We start from the raw sequence: 23,298 nt of genomic DNA on the forward strand, positions 1-23,298 counted from the left end.
CTGTGTGGGAGGGTGCAGCACTGGGCGAGTCGAGGGCGTTTCCTGCTGTTTTTTAATATAACAGTAAAATAAACAGACCATGAAATTCACCATCTCAGCCACTGTAAGCACACAGTTCATGGTATCAAGTACATTCACACTGTGTGCAGTCGTCCCCACCGTCCTCCTGAACGACCTTCATCTCCCCCCGCTTCCGAGGTGTGGGGAGCAGGGCTGAGAAGAGGGACTTGCTCAGTGTCCCTGTGAGCTAGAGGCTGAGCAGGACTGCAGACAGCTCTGGACCCAGGCTCCTCTGGGTTCTTCACTGACCAGCCACTGCCTGCCGGAGTCAGGAACCCAACCAAAATATGCAGGGGACCCAGTGCTGAAGCTGAAACAGGGCCCTTGGTTCCCCTGGGGCCCGAGCTGGGGGCATGGCTGCGTATTTGGTTCTTACCTTCATCCCTGCCTCTGACCTCCCGGTGCCTGGTTCTCCCCCGCAGACCTGGGATGAAGAGCTGGAGAGGTCGGCGGCCGCGTGGGCACACGAGTGCATCTGGGAGCACGGGCCCACCAGTCTGCTGGTATCCCTCGGGCAGAACCTGGCCGTCCACTGGGGCAGGTAGGAGCCTCCGTGGTCCCCCTCCTGTGAGAACTGGCCGCCTCTGCTGGGCACCTACTGTGTGCTGGGCTCTGTGCTCGTTGTCCTTCGCTGCACTTAGCCCTTGGACCACCTGCAGAGGGAGAGCCACCAACCCAGCCATTTACATGTGGGGAAACTGGCTGAGCGCCCAGGACCGCTTCCAAGTAACGGGTAGGAAGCAATCCAAGCCTGGTTGCTGACCAGATGTAGATCGCTGGGCCGGTTTGCAGAGCTCAGGCTGTGTGTCCCTTCACCCTTATGGTTCTTGAACCCCAGTTGCAGCTGCCAGCAAGGAGCTGGCTGGGGAAGCTGGGAAATGGGAATGTTTGCTCTCTGCTGGCAGGTCATTAGTGCTTCTCCAACCCAGCCTGTTGGGTTCTGCTCATTCTTAAGGTTCCACCTTGTGGGCAGGCGTCCCTCACCTTCCCCTTGCTCATGCCCAGGGGTCCTCCAAGGCCTCCTGGCCTGGCAGTGCCTCTGGCCCCTTGCAGGAGGTGGCTGACAATAGTCTGTTAAATGTCACCCACTGGCCTTCCCCAAAGTCAGCTGGGCCACGTGCCCGAGCACCTAACCCGGCTAAAAGTCCCCTCCCGGCTTGAGAGCTGGTTGCATGAGAGGAAGTGGGGGTGTCTTTTGAGCCTTTGAGACGTACTGATGGGCCAGGCATCGTGCTGTGCACACGAGCCCTCGAGTCCCGACCCAGGGGGAGCCAGGCCCTCAGGGACTGCATTCATTTTTCCCGGCTCATCAAAAAGCTGGACTGGACTTGAAATATCCCTTCGAAAGAGAAGCCAGGGTTTGCTTGACTTGAAACCCAGCTATTTCCCAGGTCCCTAAGCTCTGGAGATTAATTTGGCCACAAGCAGCTGCACTTTCCTTTAGGTCAAAACCTGGGCAGGTGTCACCCCAGGGCCCGAGGACTTCGGGAAAGTAGATCAGCTCCGTGCTGTTGTTTTCCTGTGAATTACACTTTTTATAAAATCACTCTTGCATTAAAAGAAAATGTCTAAAAGGGGAAAATGTGCATCATTCCACCGCCCTGGATCAGTTCCTTTCATGTTTCTGGTCCTCTGTGTAGCATTTGGCTGTAAGCCAGCATATTTTTATGTGGTTGCAACTGTGGCCAGAACAGCTATTAATTCTTTTTCTCCCCCTTTAATGCAGTTATCAGACAAGTTTTCTATTTCATAGCTGTCTTCCGTTGTTGTTGTCTCATTGGAATCATTTCATTAGGGTAACTTGTGGGACTGACAGGTTAAAGGGCACGAAGACTCCCCCCCTCTGGTGAATGTTGCTACCGTGCTGTCCAAGGAGCCCCTCATTCTCAGGGTGCCTCGCAGCAGCCGGGGATCACTCCACAGCCACCTCTGCCCAGCCTGGAGGCCCCAGGGACGTGGACGGGGTGCTGGGGGTCCTGCCACCCTGTAGCTCCGTTGCTGTGTGGCCGAGTGCATTTCTGTCCCCAAGCTGGCCCCAGGAGCAGAGGCCGTTTCCTCGGCCACGTCGCTGACCGCGACCAGTCGCTCTGTGTTCTGCCAGTAATTGTTACAAGACCTCTAACTGCCTGGCTCACCGCAGGACTCTGAGAAGTGGCCACCACTCCTCATGTCTTTTCTCTTCATTGAAACCGCTTTGTTTACACTGGTGACAGCGACTGGGGATTTGCCTCCAGTTTATTTTTCTTCCTTGTAAGAAAATAATGGATGCCAGCCTGGTGGACAGGGATAGGGCGGGCATTGACCTCCAATGATGGCTGTCCTTGCTGGGGGCGAGTGAGGGCTCACATGGGAACACCCTAAATGGGAGGCCCTAGAAGGCTTTGCCCACCTGACTGCAGAGCTCTGTGTACATGAAGGGACCGGCACCTTGCTTTCTGCCTGGATCCCAGTCCTCGGGGCCGAGCGGTGAGCCAGCCACAATGGATGGTGCAGAGACCAGCGGGGGGGGGGGGGGGGATGGACCCTCCCGCCCTGTCCCCCATTGCCAGCTACTTCCCGACTTCCAGACCTCCGGGGCTGTGGTGGGTGTCCCATCTGTGTGTCACCTGTTCAATTATTTACTTACTACTTTTCTCTATATTGACCTAAATGAACTCAAGCTTAAATCAAGTTTTGTTTTAAGCAATGCTCTCTGCAAGATATGGGGGTCATGGGCTGCATATATTTTCCCAAATGTAAGTGAAAATGAATACAGAACTGTTAATGTAAAGAGTGACTCACTAGGGGCCAGGTAAAAGCTTCCTGTACACACAGGTGGCATGTGGGCCACCTGTGGACATTCCTGGAGCCCAGAGGGACTCCAGGGACATCAGGTGAGCTCCTGAATTTGGCACTTTTTACTGGTGCTGGCTGGGATCTGGGGCTGTTTGCCTGCCCTGAGGATGCGGTGCCCCAGCTGCAGTCCATCTGCTGGGTGTGTCGGGGCTGGGACGTAACTGGCTGGTCTGCCCCGGCAGGTATCGCTCCCCCGGCTTCCACGTGCAGTCCTGGTATGACGAGGTGAAGGACTATACCTACCCCTACCCCAGCGAGTGCAACCCCTGGTGTCCAGAGAGGTGCTCCGGGGCCATGTGCACCCACTACACACAGGTAACCCTGCAGGCTCAGGCCATGACTGCAGCCCTGTACCCCCAAGCCCAGTCACTCCCACGGCCCCTGCAGGATCGTACCCGACTGGAAAACCTCTGTGCTGTCACTGCCTTGATTTTTTTCCCTTTAATTTGGTGCTCCTCAAACTATAACTTGGGGGGGCAGAGCATCCATGACCCATTCCCAAGTATGGAAACTGGGAGTAAGCACTAGAAACCCCCGTGGCAGTTTTACATTGCTAAGGCATTGTACCTGTGGGGTGTGTGTGTTGGGGGGAGGGGAGGTGATATGTCTGGATCTCAGTGGGTTAGGGAAGGAATCCGGTCCTTCAGCCCTCCTCACGGATCCCCGTGGCCAGCCCCCTGTAGACGCAGGTCAGACCACATTATACTGCCCTAGTGTGCTTTGCCCCTTGAGCTCTGAGGCGTGGATATTGTCTTCTCAGATAGTCTGGGCCACCACCAACAGGATCGGCTGTGCTGTGAACACCTGCCGGAGGATGAACGTCTGGGGAGAGGCTTGGGAGAACGCAGTTTACCTCGTCTGCAATTACTCACCGAAGTAAGGACGAGAGACGGGCTGTATGGGTTGGGATGCTCGCGCTTGCCTCCCAGGGAGGCCCCAACTGGCACCAGCTGAAACGGTGAAATCTCTTCATTGTCTCACATAACAAGGCAGCTAGAGGTTGGTGCACCCAGGTCAGCTTAATAGCTCTGCAGTGCCAACGAGGACTCAGCCTCTCTCCATCTTCCTGCTGTACTAGCCTCTCCTCACAGGTCCAAGATGGCTGCGGAGTACCAACATCACATCTTCCCAAGCAGAAAGGGAAGAGGATGGTAGAAAATGGCTCTCTTCAGGCCTTCTTAGCCCTGGCCTACTTTCTTCCTATGTCATTGGCCAAAACTAGACCAGTCACAGACAAAGGGGAACAAGACTTCCCCAGATGGTTCTGACCAGTGAGCATGGCTCTGCAAGTCATCCTCTGGGACCACCTGCAAGCCAGAGGCAGGAATAGCTGTTGGCTGGCCCCAATATGGTCTGCCAGAGTGACTTTATTCCTCTGCAGATATGCAGTAGATAGCACTCTGGAGCCCAGGGCTTCATGCTGGGCCTAGTGGGTACATCTTTGTATTTCCATCCTTGAAGGAGCACACCAAGTCTTTCTGTTGTAGCCCCGGCCTCTTCACATCCTGATACAAGCAGAGTGCCACCTATCACTCCACGTGGCCACGTCATTGCTCATCAGACAGATGTGTGCTCTGCTCACCCAGTGCGTGGCTTGTCGTCTGCACACTGACCGCTGGGCCGGCTGCAGCCCTAGCACCGTCCCTGCACACAGTGGGCCCCGACACATATTTGCCCCGTGACTGGATGGAGCAAGAATGACATCATGTATTTAGTTTGGGTCAGGAGTGACCGTGAGGAGGTGGGTGAGGGAAATCACTGAGGTTGGGAGGGAAATAGCTCGCCATAAACTGCCGGGCCTGCCTGTGCGGGCAGTGTCTCCGCAGTGCACAGGGGTAAGGGCAGGGGGACTATGTCATCGCTTGGAAGGGGTGCAAGCCTTGTGGAGGGGCAGTAAGCTGGTCCACGATGGCGGAGTTCCTGGCAGAGTGGTAGCTACGGAGTGAGAACAACTCGATTTGACTCTTTATATAAAAAACCCACCAGGAAGTCCTATCAGAAATACAATTCTTCCATTTTTAGCCCCCACCCTTTACTTGAAAAAATAGTGTAGGCACAGTAGAACACACTAATCTTAAGGGTGCAGGCAGCCTGATCGGTTCTCACACGTACAGACGTGTATTCGGCTGCTTGGTCCCACCATAGCCAGGCGCCGGAGACCGGGGGCTGAAACCACAGACATGTATGTTCCCTTGGCTCTGGAGGCTGGGAGTCCCAGATCAAGGTCTGGTGGGGTCGGTTCCCAGTGAGGATTCCCTTCTGAGCTTGCGCCTTCTCCCTGTGTCCTGGCCTGCTCTTTTCTTGGTGTATACAGAGAGAGAGAGAGAGAGAACATGAGAGACACACAGCAGGGTGTGCTGGGAGAGAGAGAGATGTACGGACAGAGGGGGCGGGAGAGGGCACACAGGCTGGTGTCTTCCTGTAAGGACACTGAAGGACTCTTAGGACCTCACTTAGCCTTAACTACCTCCTCAGAGGCCCCACCTCCAAATGCACCCACCCTGGGGTTAGGACTTCAACATAAGAATTTGGGGGGGCACATATTCAGTCCATACTGTACGTATATACCTGTGTAACTACCACCAGGTCAAGATAGAGGATATTTCCAGTGCCCCAGGATGCCCCCCAGAGGGGCCGCCATTCTGATGTCTCTCCCTGCCAGTCAGTCTGCCTAGCTGGACCCTCATGTGACTGGACCGGGCAGAGATGCCGCTCATGTCCAGCATCTCCCGCTCAGCACCGTGTCTCTGGGATCTGTCCATGGTGATGTGTGTTTGGTGGGCCTGTCTTTTTCATTGCTGCATAGTATTCTGGTGTCCACAGCTGCATTTGTCAAGAGTGTGATACTCTAGCCAAGAAGAAGGCTCCCCACTGGCACCAGGCACGGGGTCAGGGGCAGAGAGGGCTCGCAGGTGGTTCTGGGCTCAGATCCTTTGGGCAGGGGTGGGGATGGGGGGGGTCTTTGTGTGAGGGAAGGACACTTCACAGGGTCATGAGAGGAGAGGAGTAAAGGGGTTGGCCACAGGCCGTGGGTACAGGGCCTGGCATACAGCCCACACGCTCTTAACACTAACCTGGGGTCATTACTCCCAGGACACAGAGGAACGGTCTATGCCAGAGGAAATACTGGACCCCAGATATGCTGACAAACTTGGCAGGGCGAGAGGGACAAACCTGTCTGGGGGTCCAAACAGTCTGAAGATGGTCTGAGCCTCACCCAGTGACAGGATGGGATCCGAGGCAGTGCCTGGTGGTGGTCCACTGAGGGAGTCTTCCTGAGGCCCCGTGAGTGCCTAGCCAGCCCAGATATCCAAGCAGAGGTGGGCAACTCTGCTCGCACAGGAGGTCTGTAAGCACAGGAGGACGCTGTCCCTTCATCACCCTTGATGTGTGAGGGCTGGAGAAGTGTGCCCACTGCCTGCTCTCCCAGGCCTAACACCACATGGCCGTTCCACTGTGAGCACTTTGTCTTCCGGCCAGCTCAGCAGGGCCCTCCCTGCCTCCCTGGAAAGCCGTGGCTCCCGTACGAGTCTGTCGATTGAGCAAATGCTCACAGAGTGTGCAGCGCTCACCACCAGCAGGGTCCTGGTCTCGGGGTGTCCACTCTATGAATTCTCAGGGCAGCCTCCTGCAGCACCCCCATTACAGGGCAAGAGACAGGCTCAGGGCTGCGGCAGCTGGCGGGGGTCCAACTCAGGGAAGCTGGAGGAGGCTGGGGCCAAGCTTGGCCTAGCAGTGGGGATGCAAATCTCTTTCCTGAGTGAACAAACAGATGACTGGGTCAACCACAATGGAAGTTTCTAGAAGGTATCAGAGACAGGTCCCTGGTCACTGAGGCTCCAGCAGGTGCAGCCCAAGGCCCAGGCGCTGCGAGGACTTTGAGGGTTCCGCTCACCCCATGCTGCCTGGCCCCGGGGGAAATCCCCCTGAGCGGCCTCTGGTCATCCTGCCCCAAAAACTTCAGAGGGAGGTGGATGGTGCCTCTGACACCCAGTCCTGAGGGCAGAGAGGTCAAAGGCTCTGAACTCCACAGCCTGGGCTTAAATCCCAGCCCCTGCACTTGCCCCCTGTGCAACCTCAGGCAAGTCACTTGGCCTCTCTGAGCCACAGTTTCATCCTCTGAAAAAGGGTTGAATTCCAGCACATCCCTCCTGGGGTGCTGGAAGGATGGAGTGACCTGGGCTACTATGAATTTGGAGAACATGAGGTACCCCTGGAATGTGCTGACTTTTACTCATTTGAGAAATGCCTTAAAAGAGGGATCCCAGCAGCTTTCCAGTGCACAGGCGTTGGGGCTAGAATGGGGGTGGCTGACTGTGCAGAATGGTGTGAGGGGAGCTGATGGGCAGGTGTGGGGCTAGGAGGCGGTTGGCACATACGCGCACGTGACAGGCCAAAGGTGCCAGGGTGAACTTGTAGCTCCTGGCTGGGATTCTTCTAGAATTCTCTGGGCTGTGCAGGAAGGGCCCAGGGCTGCTGCCTCTCCCCTTCCCCCTGTGCCACCCTCCCTCCTCCTCCACTGAGAGGCCCAGGAGAGGGGTGAGGAGCTGTTCCCAGGTGCCTGAGCGGCCCCCTGACGTGTGTTTGGTCCGTCCTCAGGGGGAACTGGATCGGAGAAGCCCCCTACAAGACCGGCCAGCCCTGCTCCGAGTGCCCGCCCAGCTACGGAGGTGGCTGCAGGAACAACCTGTGTTACCGAGGTAGGAAATGCCATCCTGGTTCCCGCTGCCTGTCGTCTGTCATAGCACAGGTTACACAAGGTGGGAGAGCTGAGCAGGAGTCCAGGGCGCCCCGGCTGGCCTCAGCCCCTCCCCTGCCGCCCCATCACAGACTCGGGGTTCAGCCCCCACTCTCTGGGACATCCCCCCAGCAGGCACCTCAGACTCTGAGCTGGACGCGGACGCAGCGTCGATGCAGACACGCCCCTGACCTCACGGTGCCCGCAGCTTGGTGTAAAACAGAAAATAGGCGAGACATTTCAGGCGAAGGACAAGACTGTGATGTTGCAGGCGGGCTCCTGGCTGGGCAGCGGTTCCCTCTGGGCTGTTAGACTCTGTCCTTCCCCTCGTCACCCACCGGCCGCCCACCCCGGGCTGCGTCTTGCTCATCCTTTGCCAGAGTCCTCATAACCCTTCCCGCTGCCTCTGCCCTTGCACTGCCGCTCGGGAAAAGTGAGCTTTCAGAGACATTACATTTCCCGCCATTTGCTGCTCGTCAGCCATGCATGATGTTCCCACTGTCCCCAGTAATGCACGATTTTTGTGCCTAAAACATTTCTCACAGTTTAGAATATTTCTCAGGCTTTGTCCCAGGAGGGGCCCAAGTGGGCCCAAGGGACTGACCATGTTTTCATGATTCAGATGCATATTTTTCACGTGGCTCCATCAACAGACTTTGGGAGGGTCAAGAAGGGCCTTTCAGGAGGGCTGGGCATGCGGAATGCAGAGAGAGCAGCCACTGCGTCGGACCCCTCTTCCGGAGGGAACATGGGCTCAGCCTGCTGGGCTCTGGGGGAGGGAACAGATAGGCCAGCGCGGGGGTCCCAGACCCTCTCGGGGTTGCCCTGGCCAGTGTTCGCCACTGATTCTGCCCATGTGGGGAGGGGTGGGTACAGGAGAGGCAAGGATCTGGGCATCTGACAAACCAGCTGGGCCGCTGCCCTGGGCCATGAGTCGTCTTGGGGGGCTGAGCCTCCAGGTGCAGGCTTGGAGCTGGTTCTCAAACCGCCTGATCACTCTGCCCACCAGCACAGGAGGTGTGCACGTCCGTGACCTATCTCAGGCTCAAAGAAGAGAGCCAGTGCCTTTGGTAGGAAGGTGCTGGCACTTGCTGTGTGCCAGGATGTTGCCGGGGGACACCAACTGGGGTAGCTGTGGGGTCCAGACCATCATGGTCCCACCCTCATGGAACTGGGGTCCAGCGGTGTCCCTGTCACAGGGAATGACACACATCTTCTTGGGGAAGAGCTCAGGGTAGGGGCCTCGGCTAGCATCTAGTGGAGGCAGGCGGGCTCCCCAGAGCAGGAGGTCCTAAGGGGGATGACAGCCTAGTAAGGAGAGAAGGGAAAGGCGTTTCCAGCAGGGGACCAGCACGCACAAAGCCCTGGAGCAAGTGGGCAGTGTGCATGAGCCTGGGGGGCGGAAAGCCCTGCACAGAGGCGTGGATGCCGGTGGGGCCTGCCACGCGGGACCGGCTCTGCAGCGCCTGGTCACTGGAATTCCTCCCGCTCACCCTTCAGGCGAGCCTCGTCATTGTCCTTTAGAGGGGGCTCCTCCTGCCTGGCTTTATCCCTCTGACTCCTGGCTCCTGAGACAAGCATGGGATTTAGAGACCAGAACAGCTGCTGTAGGGATATCCACCCCGCCACACCCCATGGGCACCCTGGGTGGGCTGTGTCCCCCCATGCCTTGGTTTCTGAAAGTGGGGGAATGTGCCAAGCCCTGGGGTCCTGGGAGGGCTGCTGTGGGGTGGGGTTGACCCTCAGGCACGTTGGGCCCCTTGCTCATGTTCCTCAGAAGGGTCAGGTCCCCCGGCAGGTCCTGAGTGATGGTCTGGGGACTGTAAGGGAGGGATGCCCACCGGGCTCCTCTGTAGGGCCCTCACCAGTCTCTGCTCACATCTGATTGCATCGCAGCGGGTTTGTGGTGGGCTCCATGTGCATGAGCCGGAGTGGTAAGGTTGGGGCAGTCCCTGCTGTTACCATGGCTTTGTGAACTTGGTGTTTGGCTTGTGTTCTTCGAGCCTCAGTTTCCCCATCTGTCACTGTGATGGGAATAGTCCCTCAGTAGCAGATTTGCTGGGAGGATGCAGAGAGATGGGACTGAGTAGCTGGCACAGCCACCTGCACGTGGTGCTCTGTGAGCACAGAGACGCGGGGTGGGGAGATGTGACTGCTCTTACCATCTTGCCTGGGTTCCCCTGTCACCTGGGAGAATTGCAGCCCTGACCCTGTCTGGGGGGCCTCATCCCCCTCAGGTATTTGGCAGACATGTTCTCCTTGGAAGGACAGCTCTGGTGTCACACCTCCTTCAGGGAGCCTTCCCTGACCACACAGCCAGCCAGTGTCTCTGCCTCTGGGCTCTTACAGCACCAACACTCTCCTGAGCCTTGACCACCTGTTACAATGGCTGGTTCTCTCTGGAGTCTCCAGGGGCATGTAGCAGGTGTGTTCTGCTTGGCATCTGAGCACACATCTCCCCAATATTCACAGAAGGTCCTTTTCAACGAACAGATGCACACAAAGCTACCTTAGATGCTGGCTTACCTACCCAGTGAAGCATCTGTACTTGTTTCTTTATTTTTGGTGGAAAACACCCAACATCATTTGGCAGGCATCCCAGTTTTCTTAGCCAACCAGGCAGAAAGTCTCCTGCAAAGTGGCTTATCTGCATAAGCTACTTAATAGGCGCTTATGGAGGGTGCCCGGCAAGGCTTTGACCTACAGTGGAGATGGAGCGGGAACAAGCATCGACTGTAAGAGAAGCCTCTGTTCCTCCAGCCATTTGCTGTGTGCTGATAAAGGTCATGGGCTTTGGGGAAAAGTGGGGTGAGCCACTTTCTAGCAGTGTGAGCTTGGGCAGGTAGCTTAGCCTCTCTGAGCCTTGGTTTCCCTTTTGTGAAACGGAGCCGATCATGCTTCCTCAGGCAGTGAGAAGATGACTTGAAAGCACGCCCAGGACGGGCCGAGTCAGTGGGTAATCGTTCGGTCCACATTCAATAAACAATGGCTATGAACTTTGTCACCACTTACAGACCAGGTGGGACTCTGGACTGATGTAGCAATGCTACGAGCCCGAGCCCAAGACCCCTGGTCCAGAGCTGGACGGTGCGCACAGTAACCTTACAGTGACCTCAGGCACGGAATTTCCCCAGGCCCACGCTGGCCCACCAGGGGATCTTAATTAGGATGTGCTCAGATCCAGCCCGTCCTCTGGGTAAGCACTCCACTTTTCATGTGTGTGTTTGGGGTGAGGACTGTCTGCCCATTTTCTTAAATAGTGAGCCCTCAAATGCTTTCGACTGCTCAACCGAACTATATTCGGCTGCATAAAGCCATGATTATGATGTATAAAAATCCTAAAGGCCAGTGGAAGAAACCCTGGCTTATTCCAGAGACAGCCCTGGCTTTCAGCGAAGGGCAAACGTGAATAGCCACATTGACAGGAAGAGCAGCCCAGAGAATCTGTGGGTGCCAAACGACATTTGCAAACCTAGCATCTTCGTAAAGATTTCACCTAGTTTTTGGCTGCAAAGAGTGCTTTCAGAATTCCCTTCTTGAATGTTTTTAAACTTCACCGGGACTTTTTTGTTTTTCTCGAAAAGAACTCGAGGGCAGTATTCTTTAAGGGTTTTGGTCATACTTCATTCAGCGACTTTTGTTGAACAAGTACTATATGCTGGGAGCTGGAGTTACAGTGGGATATGAAGCAGGCTGGTTCCCGGCTTTGGGGAGCTCGCAGCTGGGGTAGTGGCAGCAGGGGGGACAGTCCAGCTGGGAGCATGCTGCCCAGCAGTGGTATGTGGTGGCCCACGGTCTCTGACGACAGCAGGACTGGGCCTCAGATTGCCCTTCACCTCCGGCTCACACCACATTCTCTGCCCAGGTTGGTGTCCGCCTGGGGTGGCAGTTTTGCCATGGCAACTGGCCAGTGAAACAGGCGCAGGGCATCCCAGCCTTGAAAAGCATCGAAGGGTCATGCATTTGCCCTTCCTGTGGATGCTAGTTTTGTATGGACGCGATACCCTTGGTCTGCCCTTTGGAGAGGAGAGTAGCTGCTCTTAAGGAGAAGTGGGAATAAGGCCAGGGGCTGATGTGCACCTGAGGAAACTTGAATTTGAATTGAATGACACAAAGAGACCTGCTCAGGTGTTTCTTAGCTCCTCCTTGAAATTGTTCTGATCCAAACACGTCTATGGTCTTTTCCACTGGGGGAGCTCTGAAGGCAGGGGTTTCCGGCTCTGCTCCGTGGACATCCCTGGGGGACCGGAGTGCACACTATAAAGGTAAAAACAGATCCCACAGCCAAGACACACATCGACCATCTTTGACAAGGCCATGCAAGCAAATGAAAATAGCCAAGTTGTTTTCCTTTGGCTGGAATTCAGTTTGGTATCCTTGTGGCCTGATTAGGAATTCTGATGAGCAGTTAATACTTGCCTTTCATGAAGAAAACTGGAAGATAAATAAATTGATGCTTATAAAAAATGTCTTCAAACAAAGGGGTCATGGTCATGGTTGGAGAACTATTAATATTTGGGTGGGGACGAGATGGGGACCCAGCGGAGTCACTCTTTAGTAACCAGGACTTGGGTCCTTGGCCAGATGTCTGTGGCAGGTCCGGTGTTATTGGGCAGCGAGACTTTGGAGCAGAGCAGGGAAATGAGTTGGTCAGGTGCTCTCGATGCACAGGGGTGCGGGAGGAGCAGGATGTGCTGGTGGTGAGCGGCAGGGCGCCCAGGAGCGTGGGCACGGGTCTTTGTGCATCGTGATGGGCACGTAAACAAGGAAGACCCGCCCCCAGTGAACAACGAAGGCCGGAGGGACCGCAGGGGAGCAGCTCCAGTTTGGAGTCAGCAGCTTCCTGAACTCGCTTCTTTGGGCACAGTCGTGTGCAGGGGGTGGTGGGACAAGAAGCCGCTGTGACAATCCGGGTGTGGGCACTGGGCCCTCTCACCTCTGGTCAGCCCCGCTGCCCCGGGGAACAAGGCAAACCAGCGAGCAGAGAGCCTGTGCCCACCTCCTGGCTGGTAGAATTCCACCTTGCCAGCGCTGCTCAGCAATATAACTTTCTCTTTGCCGCTGAAATGACTCTTTGTAAAAGAAAACCTCAGACGGGTTTCCAAATTGCTTTTCTGCCCCCACTGAAGTGCATTTTGTTGAATCCCAGCATGTTGTCTTTTTCTCCCTCTCCACTATTAAGAAGAGACTTACAACCAAAAACCTGAAACGGACGAGATGAATGAGGTGGAAACAGCTCCCGTGCCCGAAGAGAAACACGTCTGGGTCCAGCCGCGGGTGGTGAGACCCCCGAAGCCCAAGAAGGCCCCCACGGTGCACTACATGAGTGAGTCGGCCTCGCCCTCTGCCTGCCCCCTGCACACCTCTGAAAGGGAGCCTTTTTCTCGGGGTGGCTGGAGGGGGGGAGCTGGTGGGTTGAGAAGTCTCCAAGTCAGCAAACAGTAGGGAACAGGGTGGGGCATGGCTTGCAAAAGCACGACTTTAAGACGTTTTTTAAAAATGATATTTTTAAGTCCTTTCAAAAGCAAGCATTATAGGAGCTGTGCTTGGGTGGCATTTTTGTCCCTGGGCAGGTATTTTAAGGTAAGACCTTGTCCTTTCAAAGGGGATCTGGGCTGAAATGGGTTCCTTCTGGAAGCACCAACCTCCGTAAGGGAGAGCGCCGGGCGTGGGCGTGCAGGGTGGAGGCCGGCTCCAGTGGGCTCCTGCCCTTTGCCATGTGCCAGCTGGTGACCCGGCCAGCCGTCACACTCGGCTCTCTGAGACTTGATCTGCTCATCCATAAAAAGGGGGCAGTAATGCCTGTGGGGGTTGCTGGGCAGATTGTTTGAAGTAAGGGGGGCCACCCCATGTCAGCTGAGATCCCCCTGACTGTGAGAGCGAGGGTATCCAACAGCCGCCCGCAGGCGGCGAGTCGAATGTTTTCCTGAGACCTCTGGAAGTCCCTGGCTGCTGAGCGTGTTCATGCTCACCCCTGGGCCTGCTTTCCCCCTCCTGGGCTTCCGGGCGCCTCCCCTTCCAGGGCTTTCTCCTGTCCACCCTCACCTGCCTGGGCTGGAACTCAGCATTCCCCTGTTCCCGGCATAGCGCCTCCACTGCAGGTCTGGGGCTCTGGAGGCGGGTTTCTTACAGTCACCCCGCACGCACGGGCAGGCTGCCCCTGACCCTCTCTGTTGCCCCTAAGCCTCAAGCAGCATAAAACTGGCCTCAGCCCGGATGCTGATTCTGGCTCGCCTTTCTCAGAAACCTCTCCTGGTTTCTCAGCTGCTCTCTCCCTGGCCCCACCGGCCTCTCCAGCCTCTTGGGCCTTCGGGTGTCTTTCCCTCAGGATTTCTGCTGTTTAATCACTCTGCAGCTTTCTTTGGTGAGGAAGTATGCTGGTGTTCTCATCTGTCCAGAAGTTCAAAACAGGTCCATTGTTTTTAATAATTTATTATAAAATTACAGTATAATAAATACCATTTTGTTACTATAACACTACTGTGAGATTCTGGTATGTCCCTAAAAATAAATAAAAAAGGAAAGCTTGGCAAAAATCATCTTGGCTTGAGGGGAGACCACACCGTCTTGGCTGGGTCCCCCCGTCCCTGGCTGGATAAGGCTCTGAGGTCCCGCCCTCTGTGACTGTGAGGGGCTATCGGGCACTTAGTGTGTGCCAGGCTCCCCTCCCAGGCCGCGCCTACTCTCTCATTTAATGCTCTCTGGAACAGCACCTGCTCTCCTTACCCCCACCATTCATATATGCGGAGACGGCCCTCAGAGAGGGGAGGGTCACACTACTACTATGAAGTGGTAGGTCTGGGATTGGAACCTCACAATGGAAGCCTGCGGCCTTTGGGCAATGCTCCTGCTCTCGGTATGGCATGAATTCCAGAATGTTCCAGAAAGTTCCTCAGAGTTGGGGAGTGGGGTCTTCTAACTCATACTCACCTTCCTGCTTCTTGCTGTGACGTGTATTTCTGCATTTCCCTCCTAGCCCAAGTTGTCAGGTGTGACACCAAGATGAAGGACAAGTGCAAAGGGTCCACGTGCAACAGGTGAGGTCTGGCTGCGTGCCTCTTTCGCTGCTGCCCTTTGAAGCACCTGCTGGGGGTTATGGTCATGTCACAATCACTCAGCTGGTGGCCACACAAACCAAGCTGGGCAGAAACTCACAGAAAAATGGCATCCTCTACTTTCAGCACAAAAGTTGTGCTGGGTTGAATAGAAAGATTACTCAGTTCTTTTCATGTCCTAAACCAGACTGACCAGGACATCCCACACTTCCCTGTGCATGGCATGCAGAGATGATCCATTTCTGTCAACCTAGACCAGGGTTTCTCAATCTGGGCACTACTGACATTTAGGGCAGGTGATTCTCTGTCCTGGGTACTGTAGAATGCTGACTGGCATCTCCGGCCTCCACCCACTGGGTGCCAGGAGCACCCCAGCTCCCAGCTATGGTGACCCAAAATGTCTCCAGAAATTGCCCAATGTTCCTTGGGGGATAAAAGCGCTCCCACTTGATAACCTTTGACCTAGAGAGTTGGCGCAAGCTCTGGGTCTCCTCCTACCTGGACATATATTCCAGTTATGTGTTTCGTCTCTGCTGGGAGGAGGTGCCCAGATTACAGGGGCTCTGGGTTATTGGTTCAAAAGGAATTCCCCAGCTGTAGGAACACCGGATGTGCACGTAGTAAGTGCGCTACAGACACGGAGGTCTTGCCAGTGCTTTTGTGCGGCTGGGGGCTCCATCCCACCTGTGTGTGTGAAGCGGGTCACAGCGTGGCCCAGAGCTCTGTGCAGGGAGGATCAGGGCTGGGGCAGCAAGAATGTGGGGCTGCTGTGTAATCTGAGAAGGGCTGTTTCGCCATGGGCCTCCCCGTGGAAGGCCTGCCGCGTCCCCCAGCAGCTGAATGACCTCAGCCGGCTTATGGAGTTGTTCAGTATTGTCCGTCAGATGTTGGAGGACGTCTGCCAAGAGGAACAAGCTTGGTTTGGGCCGTGCTGTGCTTCCTCGCAGTAAATGGCCAGCAGGTGCAGCGGCCTCACGCAGAACCTCAGGTTCATGGTAGGAAAGCCGTGGCATCCAGAGGCGGGTCCTTATTAATCTTCCTGTGGATTCTGGCATCCATTCGCCTACAGCTGAATCACAGTGTTTAAAGCAGATGCAAGAGGGAAGGTAGTAAGTGCTCTTTAATACCGTGGGGATTTGGGTTATGGTCTGCCAGGAGAACACGTCCCCTAGTCTTTGGCCAGAATGTTGTGAAGTAGACTTGGAGCAACCCAGTCTGAGGTCCTGCAAGGCCTCACGGACAGACCCAGAGCAGCTGGCGATAGGCCAGCACTGCCAAAGTAAAACCATCGATTTTATGGTGAGATGAGCAGGACGTGGCCATGGTGCTGGCGGGATGGCCAGCACCGCGCACGGTGTTAGGGGACGTTTGCACATCTCTGTGCTGGGCAAACGGAGAAGAAAGCAGGCAGCATCTGGAAAGGGTGTGCACCTTGCACACTCACAGATCTGGGACCTCAGGACACTTCAGAGTTGTCCCTTTGTGACCGTGCCTTTCTGCCCTGCAAGCTCGTTATGACAGCATCACACCTGAGCACGCAGGGGAAAAAGTATGTGGTTGGGAGAACATCCCTTGTCAGACATCACCGAAAGAATGCCAGAGTCAGGGTAGATGGGAGCCTCCCCAAACAGGGAGAAGGCAGGGGCCCATCCACATGAAGACAGTTAGAGGCCGCCAGTCGAGCCTCTACCTCACCCCAAAGGCAGACGGGCGACCGTCCAGTCTCTCGCATGGAAGCCTTCCCACCCCCTGGTGCATCAGTTTTGTGTACATGGTGCTTTTATAAAAGTAATACTGACTGGACTTTTGTTCTGATTTTAAAAGGTATTGGTGTTTTTTGTAAGTAATTCAAGAAAATACAAGAAAAGAGTGTAAAGAAAAAACACAAGGGTCCCCGAATCTCTTCTGTATCGGGAGCGATTTGCTGTGGTCCTTCGGGTCTTTTGTCTCCGCACTGGGGAGGCTGATGCTGCTCACGCAGCCTGTGTGTCGCTGTCCCACGTAGGCTTTCCCAGAGTCAATGAATAGTCCTCAAAAACTTCAGGTCTCGCGGCTGTGTGATCCTCCACCTGAGGGTCTGCTTGGCCGTTGCTTCCACACCCACTGGCTTTATTTCCGGTTCTTCCCAATTATCCACAGATGGAACAACATGTAGTTCTGACTGCCTGACTTCCTTCTGGAGATGCACACTTACAAGGGAAAGAATCGGGGGCCATGTCTTGTTAAGTCTTTCTGGAAAGACTGATTCATACTTGTTCACGGACCTGAGCACCATCACTGAGTTTTATTCCATGAAAAATGCCTGCAGCTTGACACCTAGAAACAGGCACCCCCTTTTGCTCTGTCCTTCCAGTGGCCGATGTTGCAGGGCTGGTCTCGGGGCCCTGAACTGCGAACTGTCCATCTAGTCATGTCTCTGCCTTCCACGGGAAGCTTAAGTCTGTACACGTCGGATTGAACCTGAGGAATCTGTATTTGTGTGGCTATAAACTTCAGCCCGAGTAAATGGTGACCTGCTCAGAAGCAGTGGATTCTACATCCCTGAAACCCTGCTTTCTGTAATAATAGAGCTACTGAATTAAAAAAAAAAACCAAAAAAACCTTGATAAACTCTGATGAGATTTAACAACAAGTTTTCCTCTGAGACCCCTTTTCTTTCTTCCCATCAGATACCAATGCCCAGCAGGCTGCCTGAACAGCAGGACGAAGATCTTCGGAACTCTCTTCTATGAAAGCGTAAGTGTGGCTAATATTTCTTCAAACGGCTTGTGTGGACTCCTGCCGTGTGCGTTTAAAGAAGGCTGGTGGTTTTCATGTGAGGGGATTTTCTTTCCACTCCCTAGTCCACCCTCACGCCCGTAGAGCTGATCCGGGCAAAGCCACCTTTGGGAAGTGGGCTGACTCTCGTGAAGGTTGGTCTGCATTTCCGACCGAGCATTAATATGCTCCACTGAATGGGGAGAAAGGGCTGTTTGTCACTGTTCTTGCTTTGAAAGCAACTCGGGTGAGTTTTTTTAAGATAAGCAATCCCAGGAACAAAGACATGTTCTAAAGAAGTCAGAAGTGGGGTGAGCTTGGCTTTCTGTGGGCAGAGAACAAACATCGTGGGTATTTTGAAAAAGACGGCTGGCAGAGCTGACTTCACGTGTGCTCACGGGCCTGCCCCTCCCCCCCAGTCCTCCAGCATCTGCCGGGCCGCCATCCACTACGGGATCCTGGGCAACGAGGGGGGCCTGGTGGACATCACTAGGAACGGGAAGGCCCCCTTTTTCGTCAAGTCCAAGAGAAACGGCGTGGAGTCTTTGAGGTAACTATTCTGCCATCAGGTCTCCTTAAAACTGTTTTTCTCATGATGGAAATACTGTCAAAACTTTGAAAACTACTGAACATATAAAGAAGCAGAAAAAAACATCGAGATGCCTTGCTCCCCTAACTCAGAAATCGCCCCTTAAGGCGAATTAACAGATTTCTTCCAGTGCGTTTTCCTGGGTGCGTTTAAGTAGGCTGTTCCGCATCCTGCTTTTTCTCCCATCCTTGAGTTTGTAGGCTGATTCTTCATTAGCCTTTTTTCTTAGTTCCTAGAGAAGTAGGCTTTTTATTTTAAAAAGATACTGACTTTTTCCACAAGGTCATGTTTTGCAAGTAAGGTGTATGGTGGGCGATGGGGCAGACCACCCTCGCCATTCTGCGCTTTGGGGACTGGCAGGGAGGCCACGCGGAGCGGCAAAGGGCCGTCCCTGCATCTCTTCGAGGACTCAGAGGCGTGAAGTTGCCGGGAGTGTGGAGCCCAGCGGGGGCTCTGGGATCACACAGATATGGCTTTACCTCTTCCCTGCTGTGTGACCTGGGGCCAATTTTTCATCCCTTGTGGGTGGCAGAGCCTTCCCTTGTAAGTGAGGGCCACGGCAGGACCCAGGGCTGATGTCCCCAGCTAGTCCGCAGCGTGACAGTGCGCTGTTGAAAACTAGAAACACTCCCACAGTGGCTAGGAAAGAGCTAGTGCCGCAAGCCCTCAGCATGCTCCTCCCCATGCCCAGGAGCTCCCTCCCCACCCAGGACCTAGTGCCTGGCCTAGCAGGGGTGCTGGGGACCCTGCCACAGCTCTCTGAGCAACGCCAGCTCTCTGCGCTGCCGCAGGGAAGGCACTGAGCAAATGCTGCTGCCATTGTTACCGTTGTGGGGCCACTCAGAGCATTGCACAAACTCCGTGAGTCATGCCCGGTTGACAGGGCTGCCTCTTCTGGCGGTGTTGCAAGCTTCCCTCTTCCGTCTTAGCTACGGACTTGTGGGATTATGTGGACAGAAAAGAGCACGAAAGTCCACAAGGGCGCAAAGAAGATTTTCAGGAGGAAGGTGCAGCTGTCATTTGGGTGAACTCAACACGGGCCACGGCGACGCCCGTCCCAGAGCTACCCTGGTCCCTCCCAATGCCCAACTTTGCATCAAGAGCGGGTCTGTCACATTTTAGAATTCAGGGAGTCCATGAACATCCACACAAAGCAAATCAAAGCCTTATTTTCACTAACCTCTAATTGAAGTGATACATTTCCTTCTGCTCTGAATGTCGGCCCCAAATCACAGTAGCAATAGCAGGGCCGGTGGCTCTCACTGGTAGAAATCCAGTTCCTGCTGACATCGTGAAGCACTGTCCCTGCTGTCGTTACCCTGAAAGGACAGCGGCCAGAAGACTCAAATCTGGGTTCTGCTTTAATGCATTAACGAGGAAGCACAGCTATTACTCTGATGCAAATGTGTCCTAACACTCTGATAGCGATATTACTAATCATGGATTTCCTTTTAATATTTTAAAGTTGTCATATGTATTTTAAAATCATTTTTCTGAGAAGGGTCCTTAGGTTTCCCCAGGCTTCCCCAGGGGGTCTGGGGCACTTGGGATGTTTTAAGGGCTTTTGGGCTGATGGGAAACAAGTAGGAAAATGTAAAGTTGAGCTATAAATAACATAAATGCTGGAGCAATCATGTCCTTTTGGAAGCAATTCTGTTTGCATTTACCTAATGTTTTCTTTTGCAGCAAATACAAGTCTTCCAGCTCGTTCACGGTGTCAAAGGTGAAAGGTAAGTGGGCTGGTCTTTTGGTACATGACCATAATACACAGGTTACCTTGGGTTTCCCTGAAAACATCATTCCCCTTCATTACCAATTCAATGTTCATCATGCCTGCTAACATTGCAAAGGCTTTCTAAACACATCTGACCTTGGCCCTAGATACCTAAACAGGCCTGGGGTTCTCAGCTGAATGTCCCAGAAATTCTAATGCCTGGGTCTAGATGGCTAATAGGTTACAGAGGGAGTGTCAGTTTCTACTGATTGATCGATGCTACCTGGAGCATTTTTCATTGAGAAGGATTCCGAGATCTCATTCTCGGCTCAGCAGAAAACAGGGCTTGGTAAATGAGTAATGACTGCCATGGACAAGAGAGGGGAACATGGAGAAGTGCACGGCCCGCATTTGCCATCTCTGGCCCGGCCTTCTGTGCTGCTTGGTGTGCTCATTATGCATCCATGGGGGAGCACGCTGTAACCGCAGGTGGAGAGACGGGTTATAGTCGTCCAACTGGGGGTAGGCTCAGGAGGGACTCAAGGGCACCCGCCCAGCGCCTTCCCCAGAACCTGCCTGCCGACCCCTCCTTTCCTTAGGGAAACCTTTCCTTGCCATTTGCCCTGGATGCAAGAATATCTGACTAGGCATCTTTATAAAAACACATAGCAGTTTTTTTTCTTTATTACAAAATTAATGCCTGTTTATTCCAGATAATTTAAAAATACAGAGAAGCATTAAAACAAAGACTTGACCTAAATGCCACCAGTCAGAGATAACCATCATGAACATTTGGGTGAACACCTTTACAGTTTATTGTCTCTATGATGAAGAGTGCATACCTTGGTAACATATACATGGATGTACTTTTAAAAATTCAAATGGAATTTTTAAGTCCGGAAACCTAATTCTTTTTCAAATAATAAGGTATGGGGAAGATACTTCTGTGCCTTTAAGTAGTCCTCCAACCTGATTTTAATGATGTCCCTGGCATCCCATTGTGTATCAGTCCCTTGATACACTAAACCAATCCCCTTTGCTGTATTGCTGCATGGATGTTTGTTTGGCCCTCCAGATGATAGGCTGGACCCGGGATTAGTGTACTGCCGTCCTCGGGGCCAAATCCTGCCTGCTCTCTGTTTTATTGGCAGAGCTGTGCACACTTACCCATCATCTGTGGCTGGTTTATGCTACAACTGCACAGTTGACTGATTATGATGTAGACCATGGGGCCCACAAAGCCAGAAATATTTACCCTCTGGCCCTTTAAGAGTCTGCTGAGCCCTGGGCTAGCAGAGGACATGCTGTCCGAGACTGCAGGTGGCCAGGTTTAGAGCCATTTTCTTACATTTGCTCTTTAAACTAATGTGACCTGAAGAAGAATTCTAGCCTGCGAGCTGGAAACCTGGGCTCCCGCGGCGGCCTGTGTGGCCTCAGGGGGTCTCTCAACTCTCCTGGGCGTCAGCTCCCTCATTTGTACCTGCTGTGGGTGAGGCTCCCGCGTGATAAAATAGGAGAAAGGCTTCAAAATCGAAAAGCCTCAGGAAGCAAAAGTGTCACTGGCCCTAGGGAAACGCCTGAGGGTGACAACGCCCTGGAGCCTAAACACACTCAGGCCGTGGATCTTGTCTCACCTCCTGAGTGGCCCTCGGTGAGGTGCCAGGATCCCCAGGACTCGGCGCCTGCTGGGTGCCCATCCCAGCTCTGCCCCCGGGCCCAGTGAGGCCCCGGGACTTGGGTGTCCAGCAGCCGGCTTCACAGGCAGTAGAGTGAGGCCCAGGCTCGCCCACAGCTGACACTCTCCCCTCGTGTCCTGCTTCCAGTGCAGGACCTGGACTGCTACACCACCGTGGCGCAGCTCTGTCCGTTTGAGAAGCCGGGGACCCACTGCCCGAGGTAAGGCTCCCCAGCACCTGCTTTGCAAACAGGAGTTCTGAGAGAAGAAGGCACCCTGTGGGCTGGGGGTCAGCTCAGCTCACGGCAGTGAAACACACCCGAGTCCTCACCTTGGCCCCTGTGTGTGTACACCCGGGACAGGGGCACTTCCTGCTCAAAGTCGGGAACCCACCAGACCTTTCCCAAGACCACTGGCTCTCAGCTCTGCTTCACACAGGCGTTATGGGAGCAGCATTCAGAAGAGCAAATTGTTGGCTCCTGCCCAGACCCCCCAAATCTGAATCTGTAGGAGGAGCCCAGCAAGGCTTCCTCATCTTTAGAAGCTTCTGGGTAAGCCCAGTGTGTAGCTGGGCCCGGGACCCCTGCTCTGGGAACTTAACTGAGCAAATGATAGCCCCGCTTGGTGTTACCTCCAGTCCCTGGAGAGGGTGCAACACCGTTGCAGAAATGGCTTCACTGGCCACAAAGCCCTTCGCAGCGCCCTCAGACACACCCGTAGATTCGTCATTCTTGGTCCCGCAGGTCAGCCTGGAACTCGGCCGCTGGGTGCACGTGTCCCCTGCAAATCAGCTCATTGATTCTTTTACTTTATCTGCTGTATTTCCTGTGGGTCACTTTAGAACTAGCTCATTAAAGCCCAGCTTTTTTGAGGCCTAGTTTGCACACAATAAAACCCACCCACTGTAAAGTGGACAAATCGATGTGTTTTGGCAGATGTGCACAGTCACACGGCCACCACCGCAGTCAAGATAAGGGGTGTTTCCACCCCCAGGAGGTTCCTGTAGTCAGCGCCTCCTTCTGCCTCCTCCGCAGCCCTGCCAACCACCCGTCTCCTTTCTGTCGCTGTACTTTCACCTTTTCTAGAATTTCACGTCAAAGGAGACTTTTGTGCCTGGTTTCTTTCACCGTGCATAGATAGTGCTTTTGAGATTCATTGCTGTTGGGCGTATGGGTGGTTTATTCTTCCGTGTCGCTGTGCAGCCTTCCAGGCTGTGGACGTGCCACGGTTTGTGTCTAAGGAGCAGGTTTTACGTGTGTCTGCCTAAACCTTAATTGGCTGATATTTGAAGGATGATGCATCACAGCATAAAGCAAGCCTTTGTCTCTGCAGTACCTTTTAGGTCCTCTCGGAAGCAAGGCGGTGTAGCATCCTGTGGACTCTTAGCCTGGGCCTAAAGGCCTCTGGCTTCTCGAAGGGAAAGATTGACCTTAAACCCAATAGGTGGAGCCCCTGAGGTGTGGGCAGGGACGAGCCCCGGGAGGGTGTGGCGAGGGAGAGCCTGGCTGGCGTTCCTCCCTCTCAGAATCCTGCCTGTCTTGGGACCAGGCTGCTTCTGGCACCATTTGGGTCTCTTGGTCCCTGGGCTGCAGGCCAAGTGAACTGTTCCAGATAAAAACGAAAGACCTTTTCTTAAGTAAATCTCGCACTTTTTGCTGGTGCGGATCTCTTAACCCCCCTAGGGCCCACCCACTTCCAGTTTGAGGCTCTTTCCCTATCCCCCATGCCAAAGACAAGGATGTGGTGACTGTCAACGGTGATCTAGCCCTTTCCGCCTCAGGTTATCAGCACCCCTTCCCTGGAATATTCTGTGATTCACTGAAATGAGGTCCCTCCACCCTTTCCTCCCCCACACAGGGAAGTGGCCTTTAAAAA

At 54.2% G+C, this 23,298-nt stretch overlaps 1 protein-coding gene across 5 annotated transcripts in view; it reads left to right on the forward strand.

Annotated features, from left to right (window-relative positions):
• The window catches only part of CRISPLD2 (cysteine rich secretory protein LCCL domain containing 2), a 60,612-nt gene that overhangs the window by 17,751 nt on the left and 19,563 nt on the right, over nucleotides 1–23,298 (forward strand). For all 5 annotated transcript variants that reach the window (XR_001855872.3, XM_017677695.3, XM_073226628.1 and 2 more), the window contains 10 exons: nucleotides 483–601; nucleotides 3,078–3,210; nucleotides 3,656–3,771; nucleotides 7,495–7,595; nucleotides 12,816–12,959; nucleotides 14,610–14,670; nucleotides 17,358–17,424; nucleotides 17,865–17,995; nucleotides 19,721–19,764; nucleotides 21,572–21,644. Coding sequence is in view for 4 of the 5 variants with exons in the window: in XM_017677695.3 (XP_017533184.3) it covers nucleotides 483–601; nucleotides 3,078–3,210; nucleotides 3,656–3,771; nucleotides 7,495–7,595; nucleotides 12,816–12,959; nucleotides 14,610–14,670; nucleotides 17,358–17,424; nucleotides 17,865–17,995; nucleotides 19,721–19,764; nucleotides 21,572–21,644 (989 nt within the window). In the remaining variant the exon portion in view is untranslated. The remainder of the gene's footprint in view (nucleotides 1–482; nucleotides 602–3,077; nucleotides 3,211–3,655; nucleotides 3,772–7,494; nucleotides 7,596–12,815; nucleotides 12,960–14,609; nucleotides 14,671–17,357; nucleotides 17,425–17,864; nucleotides 17,996–19,720; nucleotides 19,765–21,571; nucleotides 21,645–23,298) is intronic.

Source organism: Manis javanica, chromosome 17 (assembly GCF_040802235.1).
Source record: "Manis javanica isolate MJ-LG chromosome 17, MJ_LKY, whole genome shotgun sequence".
NCBI lineage: Eukaryota > Metazoa > Chordata > Mammalia > Pholidota > Manidae > Manis > Manis javanica.